General features: G+C 31.9%; 2 protein-coding genes across 5 annotated transcripts; one reads left to right on the forward strand and one right to left on the reverse strand.

Moving 5' to 3' along the window:
• Positions 1 to 278: 278 nt before the first annotated feature.
• LOC137927581 (transmembrane protein 198) lies at positions 279 to 12,011 on the reverse strand. 3 transcript variants are annotated; one of them, XM_068771367.1, is made up of 10 exons: positions 11,865 to 12,011; positions 10,993 to 11,207; positions 10,207 to 10,317; positions 9,974 to 10,125; positions 7,422 to 7,494; positions 6,847 to 6,938; positions 6,017 to 6,161; positions 4,429 to 4,565; positions 1,039 to 1,232; positions 279 to 440 (listed from the first exon to the last, which is right to left on the reverse strand). In XM_068771367.1, exons 2-9 carry the CDS (start codon positions 11,171 to 11,173, stop codon positions 1,050 to 1,052), a joined length of 1,074 nt encoding a protein of 357 aa, XP_068627468.1. In that variant the 5' UTR covers positions 11,174 to 11,207; positions 11,865 to 12,011; the 3' UTR covers positions 279 to 440; positions 1,039 to 1,049. The 3 variants fall into 3 exon arrangements, with proteins under 3 accessions (XP_068627468.1, XP_068627495.1, XP_068627494.1); XM_068771394.1 differs by having other exon boundaries at positions 11,861 to 12,011; XM_068771393.1 differs by lacking the exon at positions 11,865 to 12,011 and adding an exon at positions 11,712 to 11,783.
• A 1,245-nt stretch (positions 12,012 to 13,256) lies between these two features.
• On the forward strand, positions 13,257 to 18,758 carry rngo (DNA damage inducible 1 homolog rngo). 2 transcript variants are annotated; one of them, XM_068776702.1, is made up of 10 exons: positions 13,257 to 13,796; positions 14,028 to 14,222; positions 14,330 to 14,396; positions 15,576 to 15,734; positions 15,819 to 15,917; positions 16,037 to 16,199; positions 16,363 to 16,552; positions 17,221 to 17,310; positions 17,892 to 17,986; positions 18,242 to 18,758. In XM_068776702.1, exons 1-10 carry the CDS (start codon positions 13,535 to 13,537, stop codon positions 18,320 to 18,322), a joined length of 1,401 nt encoding a protein of 466 aa, XP_068632803.1. In that variant the 5' UTR covers positions 13,257 to 13,534; the 3' UTR covers positions 18,323 to 18,758. The 2 variants fall into 2 exon arrangements, with proteins under 2 accessions (XP_068632803.1, XP_068632792.1); XM_068776691.1 differs by having other exon boundaries at positions 14,016 to 14,222; positions 18,242 to 18,757.
• Positions 18,759 to 19,368: the final 610 nt, after the last annotated feature.

Below are 19,368 nucleotides of genomic sequence, written 5' to 3' on the forward strand. Positions count from 1 at the left end.
AGATTTTACAATAGTTAGTAAAAAGTAATACTTTTATATCATAACAACATCTTAAACAGCTAAAGTCGCCGCGGTGACTTTTCATACAAAATACCGTCTACAACTAATTACAAATTTAGGTTCTAAAACATAGTTACGATTATTCATACCAATCTTTTAAAATCGTTCGTTCGTTTCGCATAAATTGCAATTGTATGTTAATTATTCAATGATAAACACACTTAAACCCTATGTTTTATTTGGCAATAAATGTTAATGAAAAATCATTCATAGGCCTTGAACTCCGGATACCATAATAATTAATATAAATTCTTATTGGATACACGATATTAAATACTATAACTACTAATATATATAATAAGTGGCTCTCCTTACGATAATACTGAATAAATGAAATAAAATCTAGTTTTTGTCGCTTCTTCCAACCACAACGAAATTACCTGAAAAAAATTTAAAGCACTACGTCAAAAACCTGGTTAAGTACACTTCATGCACACAAAATAATTATAAATAATTAAATATGTTGAAACCGTTCGTGTCTTAAATATGTAGAAAATATAGAAATGGGTTGCTAAGTTGTAAACTAAAACGATAATGAAAACCAATACAAAAATAATAATAAAACCATTATGCTTATGAGTTAGTGTTACCAAAACTGCTGATGATACAGTGTACATAATGCATAACTCTCTAAGACACATTTACAGTGATAAGTAAACCGCTATACCGCGCCTCAGGAAAGCGTGGCGAGGTGGGGTTCGAGGAAAACAGTGTATGGGCGCCGCAAACGCGGATGTCAACAGTAGACAGACGGAACGAAGCAACCGATTCACTCGAGTCTTACCGCGCGCATACTTAAGGCGCGGTAACCCATTGCTGCATAGATCTTCCCTGTAAATTTCCCACGGGACTGATTCAAAGCTTGTGAGTGGACATCCTACGCTGCGCTTGCACCTTTGTCTCTACTCCTGAACTTTGTGGCTTCTGTTGAAAAACGTTTAGTCGCGATTGTGTATTAGTGTAATATACAAAGTATACCACGGGGAGCATTAGTGTGCGGCACGGATCTGATTGAGGTCATCGTCGGAGTCTGTGGGCGGGGCGTGTTCGGAGCCCGCCAGCACAGTCAGATGCGTGGAGTCGCTCTGCAGCGTACTGCACTCGCCGCCGCCGCTACCTGCCCCATTCCAGTTGCCGCACTGCGCCCTCTTCTGCAACGCCTGCACGTACGACTGTAACCAATAATTTACAAATTGCTTGTTTAAAACAATACTTCACCTTATTAACCAGTACAACATTTAAAAAGAGAAGAAATAACACTATGTATAACTAGAACTTTTATTTATAGTTGTTTCAGGAAAATCCACTTAAGAAACACTACTTTACGTTGATCGTTGATTCAAGAAGTACACTTTGAGTAAACTTATTTTTTGTTGATCGTTGCATCTGGAAAACACTATGGTAAAGTCATTATTCCATTGATCTTTGATTACGGTTAATTGTTGAATGAGGAAATTTATTTTGTAAAACTTGATTTTCTGCTTATCTATATTTTTATAATACTTACTAAGCTATTAGGACCTTGAATAAGCTCTAGCTGTTTTTTTTTTTTTTTTTAAATTATTTAAAATACAATGCTTACAATGACATTACTCAAAGTATTGACCATCATTAGAGACCATTTTCTCCCATCTCTCTGGTAGCAATTGAATCCCCCGTCGGAAAAATGACTCATCTTTCGAGGCAATCCATGAATCAAGCCATTTTTCGGCTTCTTCAAAAAAATGGAAGCGCTGCTCGCTTAAACCGTGCGCCATCGACCGAAACAAGTGGTAATCGGAGGGGGCTATGTCCGGTGAATACGGCGGGTGGGGTAGAACTTCCCATTGAAGTGTTTCCAGGTAAGTTTTTACTGGTTTTGCCACATGTGGCCGAGCATTATCATGTAATAAAATCACTTTGTCGTGTCTCTGCTAATATAGTGGCCGCTTTTCTTTCAGAGCGCGACTCAAACGCATCAACTGAAGTCGATAGCGAGCTCCCGTGATAGTTTCATTAGGTTTAAGCAGCTCATAATAAATTACGCCCCGCTGATTCCACCAAATGCAGAGAAGAAGCTTAGAACCATGGATATTTGGTTTAGGCGACGATGTTGATGCGTGACCCGGCATACCCCACGATTTTTTTCGCTTTGGATTGTCGTAGTGAATCCACTTTTCATCCCCAGTGACGATACGGTGGAGAAAACCTTTTCTCTTTTGTTGTTGTAGCAACAATTCACACATGAGAAAACGTCGCTCTACGTCTCTCGGCTTCAACTCATACGGCACCCAATGTCCTTGCTTTTGGATCATTCCTAACGCTTTTAAACGTTTTGAAACTGTTGATGCATCTACTTGTAACGTTTTCCCAAGCTCTACTAACGTCTGACATGGATCTCTTTCAAGCAATGCCTCCAATTCTTTGTCTTCAAATTCTGTCGGTGCTCTAGAACGCTCTTTATCTTCAAGGTCAAAATCATTACTTTTGAAGCGCCTAAACCAGTCTCTGCACGTTGTATTCGACAAAGCATTGTCACCATATGTCTCAACGAGAATTCTGTGTGCTTCTGCTGCAGATTTTTTCTGAATAAAGCAGTGCAATAAAATTCCCCGCAAAAACACTTTATTTGGCACAAAAGTACACATTTTCACAAAAGGCAAATAAATATGTAGTTGACACTGTGGTAAACTCTATTCTACTATAATTTGAGGTTACATATAGCACTACTTTGGTGATTTGTTACCGTACGAAATTCCAGGCATAGAGTGCCGCAACGCCATTTTTCAAAAAACAGCGAAAACTTATTCAAAGTCCTAATAGATAGCGTGGTGGGACCGCAACTTCACCAATAAAACAAAAATCAAACATACACGCAAGAGACATGGACGCTCAAGGTTGCGAATGGCAAACGTAACGACGCATTTGAGGTGAGATGCTGGCGGAAACTTCTACGGATTTCATGGACAGCATATAGGTCTAACAAGTCCAAAACCGAAGCTCACAAGCGTTTGCAATAGAGTATTTTCAAGTTCTTCGAACACTTCGCCCTGGCACCTGCAAAGTCGTCGTAACAGAAGGAGCGTAGTCCTGTGCTTTTAATTTCCGCACCACACTTAATATTCATATTTCTGAGGCCGTAAACGTCGCGCAGAACCGGATGGGCATCGAAAGAGATAAAATGATGACTAAGCAGGCATGACTAAGATCACGAAATGCAGCATTTTGGAATTGAGGAGACGACGCAAGGAGACGGATACATTACGCAAAGAAAAGAGGGTGGGGGACAGCTTCTTTATATGTGATTAACAAAACGTAACGTTAGTTAAAAGCGTGTAGATCGAATTCCCAGGTATTCTAGGCGTACATCTTCGCGGCTTCAGGTACAGTAAATTCCTCCGGGAAGCCTCGACTCAAGAGAGCCCTGACGAGGAACCTGGGATTTTTACTTATTGATAGTATATACCAGGGGTGGTCAATCTGTAGCTCGCGAACCACATGCGGCTTTTTAAAGGATTATTTGTAGCTCGCGATATATGTAACCGAGTACAATTTTCATTTTTATGTAATTATATTTTAAAAATTGTTAGCGTTTCGTATGTTTCAAAACTTTTTTTTTTAAATTGCTGTGATATTTAATTTCAATGAATATATTTTATACTTTTATAGAAAAAAACTTTTATGAAACGTTATTATTTGCGGCTTGCCATAAATTTCCAATTTTGAAAATTGGCTCGTATAATCAATGCATTTGGCCACCCATGGTATATGCGTACCTTTGATAGTATATAATTCAATATACCCTATTGAAATACTAAATATCTTTATTGCAGTAGCCATTTACATGCACTTTTGAATCGGTAATTATTTTAACTTTTTAATTAGTAAGCTACCATCAGGTCAGAATACTGATCTTCTAAGATGCGACCAGGAACTTAACAATTGCACTTTCTAGATGAAATTTAGCAATGTTTGATGTAAATACCATTATATTAACCATCTAACGAGTTAACAAACAACGTTCTACACATTTTGGACAACTAAAAACTTTTGAATGATATAATAAGATTTATTTTATAGTATACTTTTAATTTTAGATTTAAAACTAATAAAAAGTAGGTTAAGCTATCTTATTTTACTTTATATCTGTACTAGTAGACCCGTGAAGGATTTGTTAACTTTTTCAAGAAGAAATTTAGGCGGTATGAGTTTATTTTTATTTCTTGTATTCATCATGTAGGTGGTAATAATAGTTACATATTTTTAAATGTATATTTAAATTTCAGCGTATAAATAATATGTTAATAAATAGGTATTAATAAGCAATCGTCTGATGAATCTCTAGCTTTTAAGTTATGAATAGCTTCGCCGTGTGAGTTGGATTCGTACCTGGGAGATGACGTCGCCGTGAGCAGTTCGCACCTGGTACAGGTACCGGTACTTGCGCTGCTTCATCTCGGCGCGCTGCTCGCGGGTCACGGGCCGCGCCTGTTGCGCCTTTAAACGTAGCTTTTGAGCGCTTATACCTAAAAAACAACATTTTTTCTGACAAATTAAACATACGGACAATTTTTCTCCTATACCGCGAGGATTATTTATTATTTTAGTTATTTTCACAGCATTATGTTCTATAGACTGATGTTTTGGGTAAAAGTAGATATTTAGAATATATTTGTTTTTCAAAAGCGAGCTATCTGAGAAATCGACGGCGAAGGGCCGCGGATTATCTTGAGAAACGGTTTAAAGGTATCAATTATTCTTAATGTGGCCTCACATAATCTCTATTTACAATAAATATAACAAAATAAAAGAGTTAGGGATGTCCACAGTTTATTTACTAGGAACGTTAAGAAATCTACCATTAATACTAAAATTTCAACTTCAAGATATCTAAAATTCATTTGTAATAAACGGATTCAGATTTTTTAGTAAAATTACACAAAACGTTTAATAAACAAACATGTTTTTTTCATTTAGGCTATATCTGACAGAGTGTGTATATACATAAATCTGTATTGTCTAAATCTGTATTATTTTGCTTAAAAATGTGTTATTGTGGAGTTTCTTATTGCTACTTCTCCAGAATTAAACACCTTGTGAAGCAGAGGCGGGTCAAAAATGAAATAGAATTAAAAAAAAGTCATACGATCAATAAAAGTTGTGTTAAACGCTCCAATGTTGAATGAATAGATTTTACTTTTCTTTATCATAACACTTTTATTATACCTACTACAATAATATAATCTAAAGATAGGTAAAGATTTTGATAATCAAAAATCTTCTTTACCTTATCTATATTCTTTATCCATTTAGACAAAAGGTAATAAGATCCATTTATAATAAAGGCAAAAAGATGTTGATGACATCTTTACCTATTTTTTCTCTATTTTACACTTTAATTTCCTGTTTCTCTGAAATAATGCTTGCGACGGAACATTCTTTAAAATTTATTTTGAACTGAATAGTTTGGATTTACGCCAGTAATCGTAGACTGACACTAGATTTTCCCTTTAGGCCGTTTAATTGTTTGAATTTATGTTCTCTCTCGCTTGAACGCAGGCTTGAAGTTTAGGTCGTGTTGACGTGAAATTTATAATGTTTTGTAAATTAAAGAAAATTTATTGTAAAATATGCTTAATGTAGACGTCGAGATAAAGAAACTTTTTATTTGCACGTAGCCAGGGACCGTAATAAACTGATTTGTCGTATTAAAAACACCAGCTACGAATTGATTTGATAAAATCTTATTCAGCGGAACAAACGGCAGACAAAGCAGATTTGGCCAGTAACGTTTTGAATTAATGTCTATAGCATCACCTTATTACGTTATAATATTTAGGAAATTAAAATTAATAATAATAATTAAAAATTTATTTTAAGAAATTAGAAACATTGGTTGCAGCGCTGGTGGTCCGGTGGGAACTTCAGAATGTCTGTTAAATGATTATTCTTTCAAACTATATGAATGTGTACATACTTTGCTCGTGGTATATGCCGGTAGCAGTGAGGGCACATTGGGCCGTTAGTCCAACTATAGCAGCTGCAGGCCACGCGGCCAATGTGAGCCAGGACAGTCGGCACGGCGGCGGCACCATGGGCTCCAGCTTAGCGCGTTCCCATAGCTGAAGTGGTAAATAATAAAAATATAAATAGTTTATACTAAAAGTGTACACCTGTTTGTCTGTTTCACGACTGCCAAATGTTATCTACAAATATCAAAAAAACATAAGAGATTTTTACATATATACTAGTGATACGATTTCTCTAAAACCTTAAAGTTTAAATACTTAGAATTTGCCCCGTGGAAGTCAGCGCTAAACCCGGATTTTAGGAATTTCCACCCTTGAAGGAGTTAAAGATTCATCACAAAATAACTTTTTATGTTTTCAAACTACAGGTCTTATCTTTAAGGACACCTATACCTTCCACCTGTGGGGGTCTATAGGATGAAATGACTTTATTTAATTACACCCACGGAAGGCAGCGCGGGCCACAAGAAAGAGGGGACGACGTCTAGTTGTTTTATAATTCATTCGATAATTAACTTTTCGCAACTGTAATAATTCAAATATTTTAAGATAATACTCAAAATATTCAAACAAAAGAATCACATTGCAGAAGAATAATTAAAAATATCAAGAAATGAAATGGGTCAGAACAGCAGGCAAAAATAAAAAGGAAAACCAATAAACTTTTGTTGTACATCAAATTCTACCAAGACCCAACCGTGGTAATCGCAAATTTATACCGAGGCTTGTCATAAAACTTTTAGAGAATGTATCATTACACAGATAATTAACATATTACCCATTTCAGCATCACCATTCTCTCGAAGAAATAATCGAGAGTTGTAGCTATCACCGCTCCACCGTATACGCTTGTTCCGAATATCGTCAAAACTGTAAGAGAAAATCAAATGTTTACATGTGCATTGGCGATATTAAAATAAAATGTTATGTTATTTATATAAAAGAGAAGTCTCAACGACAAATGAGAAAGGTGCTTCCATATCATATTGCTGTTGTCTGTATTGTAAAGTCATATGATAATGTAAAGCGAATATGCCTGTAAAATATATATTTTTATAATTAATTATTAAAAGCAAGAAGAATTTCGAAAAAAAAAGAGTTAAGAAGATGGCGACATTCATTGAAAATGCATATTTTTAAACTATCGCTTATGTGTAAAGTTTGGCTATAATATTTTTTGCCGTGCAGTTGCAGGATAGCTAGTAACAAAAATAAATGACTTCACATGCGAAAAATCTTGTATAAGAATTTTTGATTACACATGTTATAAAAAACTCTTCTATTTAGTCAAGAACCTTCAAAAAATTTATTACTACCATAGTCATTTTATATAATAATTATTCTATAACTTACCTTTCTTCCAATACAAGTTAATCACCGCGAAGAAAATTCCCGATACAAGCAATGCTACCACGCACAACCAGTACTGTAACAAAGTAATAAGCTTGATTAAAAACCAAAAATTTTTTCACGTTTGTTTAAACCTACGAAATAAAAATCTAATTTGTATGAATTATTGCAAATGTCAATTTAATTTTTTATGACGACTTTCACACAGGAACTTTATTACTCAAGGTGAAACGGTACGAATCGAAAGTGCGTTATATAACAATCTACCTGATAAGACCGATTGAATTTATAAATCGAACAGTCTTACCTACATTTCATTGGTTATTCAAAACCAAAATGAATTGCAAATAAAAAAGATCTAGCAAACAGAGAAAGAAAGGTTGTGAAGTGGCATGAAACGTTACTAATTAGTTCATCATTGAAATAATAATAAATGAATATGTACTGAAATGTAGTCGATAGCGTCTTACTATACTCAAGCGTCAATAACCACTGCGTTATTTGATAATACAATACTAATTCATAATCATATTTAAACTTAAGAAGTCGTGATTGGACAGTCATGTCTTTCCAAAAATTAATGTTATGTATGAAATGCTAATACACAATGGCGACAGTCACGGTCACGAGAAGTAACTGGACACCCGCAGCGCAAGCCCGTTTAACGTGACCCCTACCTGATGCCTACGCCTTGCAGTGAGCGTCTACCGGCTTATATGACGATGAGACATCACTCTATTTAATGAACATAATGCATAGTAATAAAAACCAAACACGATAACAACTTCTATAATGATAAATAACAAGTATTTATTGTCCATGTGAATTCCTTTAATAATACTACGCAAGTTTTCAATGCTAAGCTGATCACAATGAATAAGTATTCGCTTGGTGAATTTCATTATTATTATATTTCATTCGCTTCTGTTATTGCTTTAAACATTTATCACAATCTTTTAAGATACTATGTTATGTAAATATTTGATACTTTCAATAATAACTCCCCTTAACATTCTTTCATTATTTAACTAATAATTATATGTATATATAAACAGTTAAGTGTACATTTATATATATAATAACTTTGATAAGTCCCACTAATATTCCAAAAATTGAGTAATAAAAAAAATTCGTAAATAGCAGTATAATTCAATTGTTCAAATGGATGGAGGTGGTGAAAGAATGAAGTACTTCGATATTACTTTGAATTTTTTTACATACCGTGGATCGATACTTTCCCGCTTGGTTACACAATACATTCATAATTTAATCACAAACATTGCCTATGCAATAGTGACATATAGAAAGAATAACCATATTGCATATTGTGTTAATAACATTGAAGACTTATTGATAAATAGATAGACATTTCATATCGCCTTCGCAAGAAGATAGCACTTATAAAATCCTTTGATTCACATAGAAATATTAATTTAGACAATAAATATATATGTTTATCATCATCATCATTTCACCTACACAACCATCCACTGCCGGACTTAGGCCAGCCCGATAAATTTTCAATACGCCATATATAAATATATATTTATATATATATATATATTTATAACAATATACATAGCCCATATATAGCATGCCCACTACCATTTCATCTTTCCAATATACTGCGCCGGTAACTTTCATTCGCCTATACATCTCCACATTCCTGATTTGATATCACAGAGAAATCACGAGCATAGCCATCTCTATAGGTTGATGAGTGCAAGCTATAACTGTGGCTGCAAGTTTGTTTGTATGTACATATATGTAGAATAAGAGTTATATCTTGCTGTTGAGAGTCTTAATCTTTTTTTTTTAATTGTAAGATTGTAAAAAATATTTTAACTGTATTAAAATATTTTTTAATCTTCAAAAAAGGTCATTTGAAATTTATAAAGGCCGCCAGCATATGTCCAGACCTCTCATTGTTTTGCGCTAGCATTGTACAATAAATATCATTGTTATAACTGTAGACTAAAAACATCATAAGCAGTGTATTTTAAAATAAATAGCTAAAGCGATATTGCACAAGACATATCACTATCTCATATGCTTTGACGGTGATTAAGAAATAAAATATCTCATACATAGGAGAATCATTTTAACAGCAGCAAATTTGAAATATTTAAAAGCGCCAGCACAGATTTAATTCTGGGATATTAGAAGGTTACAATTTAAACATATCAAAATAAATATTGCAAGGCAAGATGTAATTGAACCTACTATCACATTGTTAGAAGTGATGAATATGCGATCCCCCATTATTCTGTTGATTCAATAATATCCAAAAATGTTTTATAGTTTTAAATACAATTTAAGTTAATATTAACACATAAACAATTGTTTATAATGTACCATAAATAAACTCTTTGGATGAATAATTGCTATAATAAAAACAGAAACTATAAATACATTATGATGGTTATTGTAGTTAATAATGAGCATTAAAGAATCTGACTTTTACAATATGAGGATCATCAAATATAAAAAATAATCTTTGAACTTAATTTGTTAAAGATATGAAAGTTAATTTGAAAAACAAAAATTGTACTCACTGAAACAGGTCGACTATCTAAGAAGTGGTCATATATCGCCAAGCCCGCTATAGCTAACAATAGTCCAGTATGAAATCCAGTCATGAAGAGGCCTACATATTGTATTAACATTGTGATGAGGCCAAAAAGTAACCCGGCACATAAGGCAACCCCTGCAAAACACAGCACTGATTAATACATTTGTTTAAATTGATTAAATGATTGATGCTTAATATCCTTAAAATATAACATACCAACATTTCCATAAGGTGGCATAAGGTATTCTTGTAAACAAATTAAATATACAATTGCAGAACCAAATGTAAAACCTGTTAAGAACATGCTGGCTTTGAAGCACCTGTAGCCTGAAATTTAATATTTTAGATAATAATAAATAATGAGAGATATACAATGCATTTTACCTAAAATATTATTGTCTATTTGCAAACAGCACTTTTAATTTGTAAAATTACAGATTCTAAATATTTTTAGTTGTGCAAGTAATATATTAGGTGCACAACTAAATTTGATATTTGTTAATAAAAGACTCCAGTAGTGTTGGATGATATTCTTATCTAAAACAAATTGAATGAATTATTGAGGATCATTACCAAAGAAGAACAGGTTTTTTCCATACTTGGAGTTATCTTCTAAGCTATTTCTAAGCATCTGTGTTAAAAATGATTCTAAATCATGGTTTTTAAGTTCCTCGTGACTTGGAATTAAGGGAATGTTTCTTTATAACTGCCATTTCAACATTGTTGACTGGGCAAAATATTTTTTTTAAATCTTTTATTCAATACACAAGCTTGCAGCAAAAAGTTAGTTAGCTAGTGAAGGATAAGTTTAATAACAATAATATACACTATTCAAAAAAATCACAGCAAGAACTTATTTGCGCTTCACATAATTAATTAAAGCCATCTCTAAAACCAATTTGTTTTCAAAAACAAGATATAAATAAATAAACACTTAAATGTGTAACTGTAATCTTTAGTTATAACTGTATAGAAATCAGATCAAATAATAATGTAACTTACCAAACAATGTGTATACAATCCCAAAAATAATATACATTGCACAAATCACACTGATGACAGGATCATAATTGTAGTCAATAGATGTACAAAAAGACCCCTCGATGTGGGGACCACTATAATGAACAGTCATGTTGGGAGGGCTTTTTGTCACCTGAGGTACAAGTTGGCCTACTAAGGACATCTTGCAATCAAGTTTGCTTTATCTACTTCACATTCTGTAACAAGCAATACAATCTTCACAGTTTGCAAACAAGATTTAAAATTATTTTGGTGCACAATATTTTAGACATCCGTTCTTAAACAATGTACTGCCATGGTATTATTTTAAAAGGATAATTTTGAACTTGATATGTGAATTCTCTAAAAACTAATTTTGCTTAATTTTGCTTCATCAAAGCATGAGGCATAAAATTAGCCCAAGTTTTGATTTTTTAAAAAAATTATTAATTTAATGGTGAATAATTATTTTTTATACAACATAATTGTGAAAGGGTTAGCGATTTTGTAACTTGATTGTGTTTAATTATGTTCGATCCTTAAATATTTGACTAATTAATGGAAACACTATATTAACAGTAAGTCATAATTTTGTTTGTATTTTGCACTTCATATATTACGCTATATTATAAAGCCTGGCCCAGCCTAACTATCCTCAAGTTAAGGCCAATAAAATCTGAACGTACTCTAAATGCAGCGAAAATATCCAAAAATTCACTTACGATATTGATGCTAATTTGGAACAAACAATACTTTCACCATTGTTACAAGATTTCAAAGTTTTAAATTTAAGAAAATCTCTCATAAACAAATGTAGTTCAAAACAAAACAAAGTAATATAATATAACATATATGAGACTTGATTATCTACCTACTATTGTATTAATGTTGCAATCTCACATAGTGTACTATATTAACACAAATAATTAAGAAGATAATGGAATAACGCAAGGCTAAGCCTCCACTTTTATTTTCTATGAAAAATATTATATTTATTAATAAGCAAATAAGAATTCGATTAATGTAAAATGGATGATAACAATCACTACACAAAATTAATAACAAAGGATTTTCAGTTTTACCTATCAAGATTTTTTAGTCTTACTGTGACGTTCCGTTGTACGCATGTGCGTCCGTTATACACAAACAATTGTCTTCCGCATGTCACTACTTCTAATTTAAAAGGTTTTAAAACGTTCATTATAGTTTAATATAATAGCAATCAACATGTTAACATGCAACTATTAAAATATGAAAGTTTTTTAAAACAATAATAAATGAATATTGTTCCTTTACAACAAATTTTTCCTACAATATTACAAATTTTATTTACAGTAGTAATTTCTGTTGATGAAAATAAATTTTACATATATATATATATATAATTCTTAAATTTTTCATTAAGGTTTATACAAGGTCTATTACACTTTACGTCTTCTCTTGTACATGTGTTATCAATGATCAAAACCAAACATTTATTGTTTAATTGCTTAATAAAAGACATGGAGCTATGGGAGCTCCATGTCTTTTACTAAGCAATTACTAAATGCTAAAAGCTACATCCCTGTTCACATAACTAATAATTTGCGGACTTCGTATCCCAAAAGATGTGCAAAGGCACCATCGCTTTCGGTCCGGGGATTAATAGTTGTACGACCAGGTACATATTATAATGCAATAGCTTCAGGCATAAGAAGTTTGTCAGTTAACATTTGACATAGAACAACATATCTGTTTTTAAAAATATGACTTAAAAAATAAAAATATTCTTGGAAATAGCAATATATCGAAAATTACTCTTATTCAAAATTTAATTGTCATAAATCGCTCTTAGTTTTTAATTGTATCCTTATCTGGGCTGTATGTTATTCCAGTGATCTTTTAGTCTACCGAGTTGGAATAGTGTGAAAAATAAAGTGAATTTCTAAAATGTCATCATAAAAAATAGAAACACAATATCGTCCTCTTAAAGTTAAATCTTTACTTAATAACTTTTCGGATGAATGCATTATAATTATGTATAAACTGGAAATTGTGGAACAATTTAATTTTTAAAGAAAATGACATTTAAGTTTATATGATATAAAAAACAATGATAATATGATGACATTGGTAAAAATTGCGATTATATTAAAAAAAACTATTACATAAATAAAAATGGACGTGTAAAACATTGTTCAGAATTATTAACATTGTAATATTGTCTAATCTGTTTCGATATGTACTGAACATTTATTCGGTATTGCCACCATTATGCTCATAGTAACAAATATTACACGCGATATAGTGATACTTGTTTCGCGTATAGTGCAATGCAATATCGCCTACGAGTTAAGATATATTACTAGCAATACTCATTTGTCTATATGCTACTGAATTCACCGAGCATTTCTAAAAGTTTTGTGCATTTATCGCAACCAACAGATCTTTTAAAAATTACGCGTGTGTCCTCTAAAATGTTTTGGATAGTCATTGTCGGAATATAAATATCACAAAGCGTTACTAGCCTACCTTGTTATTAAAATTCATTTCTCCAAGTTTCAGAATGAAAGTTACAGTGACCACGCTTAACGACGAAATATTCGTCCTCGATGTTTCTGAAGATTTGGAATTGGAGAATTTTAAAGCTTTTTGCGAAGTAGAATCTGGTTTCTCAACAAAGGACATCATATTGAATTATAATGGCAAGCCGCTCTTGGACGACAAAAGAACTTTGAGGGACCACGGCGTACATGATGGAGACGTCATCGTTCTGCTTCACATGATGCAATCCGCTTCCAATCTTAGCGTCAATGATGCCAGTCAAGGTGCCTTTGTTTGTTTTGTTTCACCTCATAGTCGCGAAATTGCAATGTCATGTTTTTGTTTCATTTTCATTTCACGTCACTTAACAATGAATGCCAGTTAATTGTTAAAGTTGCATGAAATTAAAAACATAAGTGACATTTTGTTGCTGTCAAAAAATTATCGGTTTAAATAAATTATCGGATTTTTTTTGGTAAATTTTAAATTAAACGCATATTCAGCATTGCCCTCAGGTTTAGCCAATCTCGACTTCAGCAGTATTCAAGTTCCACCTGCTGCTGCTAGTACTTCAATGGCTACAAGAAGCCCTCCTGTAGAAGAAGATCCCCGTCTTATAAGAGAAATGTTTTTGGCTAATCCAGACCAGCTTGCTTTGCTTAAACAAAACAACCCAAGATTGGCAGACGCCTTGCTTAGTGGGAACCTTGGTGAGTACAAATTTAAATTAGTTTGAATTATTCAATGTTTCATTTAAATAACCTTCAAGATCATGAATTTTATAAATATATTTTACTTACTAATTTATTTTTTACAGATACATTTGCTTCTGTACTTCGAGAACAAATATCAGCTAGGACTGAACGTCAACAACAAAGAATAAGGTAAAATAATAGCACCATAAATACTTCATAGTTTTAGTTAGGTATTGAATTAAATGTGAACATGGTTCAAACTTGATACCTTAAGAGGTAAAACATTTTATTTTGCAACCAAATTATAATATATAAGATATACTACATGGTTTGTAACTGGTAGATTCCATTTCCTAGATCTGATTTACCCTAAATCAGATCTAGGAAATGGAATTGAAGAAGTAAGTAAAAGTATGTCCTTTGCATTATGTCCAATACATAATTTACATATAAAGATACAATACATTCTTTGCCGATGAAAGAGTAAGCAATGAATGAGCCTGGCATCAACCTGGTTCAGGATGATTTTCAGATAAGAATGGTCGGGTTAGACAACAATTATGAAAAGAATCTAATAGAAATAAATTATTGAAAAAGAATATAGGCAAACAATCAATTTGTAATGTGGCATGATGTATGGTTATGTTCATGTATGCTAAACTACTGATTAACTGCCAGTTAATGTCTGACAGGCTATTCAATCCTGACCCTTATCTGTAATGTACATATTATAAATCTTGTAAAGGATAGAAAAACCTTGCTGTAGTGAAACCAAAACAGAATAATCATTGCCATCTCTTGTGATGACAGACGGCAACAAAAAAAAACTGTGTTCTATAACCCATATATCAAGCATGGTACATAGTGACCCTTAATGAATAAAGATAAGAGCGGGCCACCAGTCAGCACTAGTATGCTTAGTGGCAGCCTCAGTAACATCAATAAAAATTTGAATTTAATAAAATTCCTTGTTATAAAAAATATACTTTTACAATACAGTAGTTGAGAAGGAGTGTCAAACATTATCTACATGAAGACAAGTCTGGACCAAAATATTTTTAATTCCTGTTAATAAAGTATTTTTGAAAAATGTTATGCTTATCCTTAAAAAATGTTATCTTTGTTTATTATGGTTATTATAAAATAGGATGCACCACAATACCTGCTATAACATTTCCTTGTCTTATATGATGATAATATTTAATATCCTAATGGCTTCAGAATTTTAAGCATGTTATGAATAAAATAGTGTACATTTTAAGAATTACATTATCATAAAGTGTTCTAGATTGCTCACATTAAATGCTCTTAAAGTTGTACCAAGTCATTATACCAGCATTATTTTATTAATATGATTTTAATCAACAGGATGATGAATTCAGATCCATTTGATACAGAGGCACAAAGAATGATTGCAGAGGAAATCAGACAAAAGAACATTGAAGCTAACATGGAAGCAGCCATGGAATATAATCCAGAGACTTTTGGAACTGTTGTCATGTTGTATATTAATTGTCATGTTAATGGGTTGGTTACTTTGCGATTACTCTACTTCTAAAATTAAAGTTTTATATTTGTACTTAGCCTAACATTTTATTACTTTTTTTTCAGATTTCCTGTAAAAGCATTTATTGATTCTGGAGCTCAAACAACTATTATGTCCGCAGCCTGTGCAGAAAGATGCAATATTATGAGACTAGTGGATACCAGGTTATAATTTGTTGACAACCTTGGCTGACTTAAAGCTTATTACACTACTACTTATTGCATTAAATTGTTATATTGTGTGTTGGACATGCTTCATATTTTCTGTTTAACTTTTGTGATAGATGGGCAGGCATTGCTAAGGGTGTTGGAGTGCAGCGTATCATTGGTAGAATACATATGGTTCAGATGAGGATTGAAAAGGATTTTCTTACAACTTCATTTTCTGTGCTAGAGGAACAGCCTATGGATATGCTCCTAGGTTTAGACATGCTAAAAAGACATCAGGTATGAAATATCTTTTTTATACTAAAATACTTTAATCTAATCTTTGGTTTCACATAAATTAGAGGCAGTCCAGATATTCCTGCCATTTATTCCGTCACCGAAAGTCGTGAAAGTGTGAGATTGTGTATAGACTGTTATATGTATATATTTTCTTTGTTACTAGTGTAATATAGACTTGAAACGTAATGTACTACGCATTGGAACTACTGGTACTGAAACTCCATTTCTGCCAGAATCTGAATTGCCAGAATGTGCTCGCTTGTCTGGGTATTCTGAAGATGAAATTGTAAACCAATCTATGCGAGACCAAGAAGAACGTCAAATTAAAGAAGCATTGGAGAAATCAAAACAAGGTGGGCGTGGAAAAAAGAAATGACAATTTTTTTAAAATTACACCCAATCTAATTAAGCTTTCCTGTGCTCAAGATATATTTTTTATAATGTAGTGTAATTGATTTTTCTTTATCATAAAAAACCGTAATGAAGTATAATATGAAATAATAAAAATATAGTACAATTAATGAGTTCTTGTTTTTATTACATTCTGGGATTGAAAGTAATATATTAACGAAAATAGCTTTTATTTACCTTTTTATCCTGATTAAAATAAACAGTGCTGTTATGTTATTGTTAATGTAAAATTAATTGTGTAACTATTTTTGCAGCTTTGTGTAGGAATTCATTGGTCAGATATAACAACAAATGTTTCACAATACATCTGTTTTATATTTAGGCAAAGCAAAAGTTTATGTGCTGTCTGTTGGTAATGTCCATATAAAAACTTAATTGTATTTTTGTTATCAGATGGTTACAGTGTAAATAGTATTCATACCTAATCGGGTCATGTTGTTAAGTAGAGTAATGCCCATCTCTAATTTGAAGAAAAAAATTGAATTTCCTTACATTAATAATTTCTTTGTGGTTATTCATATTAGAGTATAGAATAAATATGGTATTGTCTAAATTTTAGTTTGATAAAAGCATCTAAAAATGTAAAAACTAATGAGTTTTATTATTTCAGCCAATGTGGTTACTAGCAATGAACCAACTAGACCAACCACCAGTACCCAAACATCTGTAGGTACAAACCAACCTAACAATCAAAGAATTGGTAAGATAATCTATTTGTATATATACTGTACAATAAGACATTAACTACTTTTTTTTTAAACAAGATAATGTTTCCAATAATAGGATCTATGTGATCCTAATCTTAAAGTGTAAAGATTATATTACTTAATTAATATAATTTCTATATTGAAATGTTTCAAAGTTTTGTGCAGTACATTAGGCTTAAAAAGTTTTATTAGTGAATTAATGTCAAAAATAACTAAACATCTTACTTATTTGTTGTAAAATTGGTTTATTTATTTATTTTATTTAGGCAAATCAATTACAAAATGTAACATACATCTACTTCTGTTTCAAATAATATATTACAAATCAAAATGTTTGCTAATTGTTAGCTGTATATACAGCTCTGGCCATAATTTTAGCACTGTATAATACTTACACTTATACTTAATAAATAAATGTATTATATACTTAATAAATAAATAAACCAGAAGAATAAAAATAAAATAAGACACTAACAATTGATGTTAAATAAATTATAGACACGATGGTATGCTTCCATTACAGTGATATTATATAACAAGGTATTAAAAATGTTTAAACATCCTTTAATTACAGGCCTCGGAGATCCAAGCTTAACCATATTGCCGACAGATTCATTCAGTGAATCTGATGTAGAAGAAATCTTTACTTTAGGTTTCACTAGAGAGCAAGTAAGTCTTCTAACACCTTTCATTTTTGTCATTAATTTTATTACGTTAACATAACATTATATCATTATTTTATATATCAACATAAAAAGCTTTGAATATTTTTTGTTCTTAATGATACAAAAGGATTTATTTCCATTTTTAAACACTCAATGAAAAGGCATTAATTTATTTGCATCATCATGCTGAGGAATTCATCACGCTTTCTGCAGTTGACTTTTTCTGTTATGATTAAAACCACAACTTTTATTGTTTCAGGCCATTGTAGAGTTGAGAAGATTCAACGGCGATAAAACACAGGCTACGGTAGCGCTCTTCGCAAAGTCTTTGAAGTTTTAGTCGAAATCTATGGATGGGCCTACTATAAACAATGAAATGTTGATACTGGTGTGATTTCATCATGCCTATGTATTTTAAATATTTTTTGTATGAATTAGTATAAGCATTTATATTAATCGAGGGAATCATTTTGTTTTTTAAATTGCATTCATTTGCTAAAATAAGAGCAATTTTAAATTTGATATTTAAATATTTCTAATGGGGCTCCTGCCTGTAAAAAATACGTGTTATAAGATGCCCGTTTAAAAAAAAAACAGTTACAGTACAGTTTATTATTATTCTTTTTAACTATTGCATCTATCTTATGAAATTTAGTTTAAGAGCAAGTTCACCACTGATTATTATAAAAAAAATTATCCAGAAAACCTTTTAGTTTATTTACAAATAAAATTATACAACAGAATTAAGAGTTTATTTTTACAACTTTTAATTGAATTTAACCATTTTCATTTGTTAATCACGTTTATACGTAATATAATAGTAATATCGTGTGTAATGTGCTTTCAAATATTTGTATGTCATATTTTTTAATAAAATTTGATGCATTCATGTATTGTTTTATTTTTAGTGAAGGGCACATATTTTTTTCAACAATGTAGTTGCCAGATGTAGGCAATATAGCAATCCAATTAATTGCCTTTGGGGCTGAAGTGGTTGTCCCTAGAGTGGCTGAGAGGGACGGCTTTTTACCTGCACTGGACAGTCAGTCTGATTTCACCCTGCATACCGCATAGATTATATTTTACGACCACACATCACCATGTAGATAGTGTTATTTGCAAAATAGTTAGTCATATCTCCGTTAATTACATGGTTGACTTGGTTATAGATTTATATAAATTCAACCGGGACAAGACTACACTAGTTATTTTTTAGATTCATGTAATTCAAATTATAGTTTAAACCCAGAGATGGTTCACAACTTATTCCTTCTATGTAAAATTTGTATAGAGAGAATGAGTGTAGGCAAGAATATTCCAGTGTGAAGCAACATCACTTAGGATTTGTTATGAAATTTGTTGAATTAAGTTACTTGCCACTCAATA

This window comes from Battus philenor, unplaced genomic scaffold, assembly GCF_028537555.1.
Source record: "Battus philenor isolate CCGP_79_NKW_IND1 unplaced genomic scaffold, ilBatPhil1.0.hap1 SCAF_1, whole genome shotgun sequence".
Lineage (NCBI taxonomy): Eukaryota > Metazoa > Arthropoda > Insecta > Lepidoptera > Papilionidae > Battus > Battus philenor.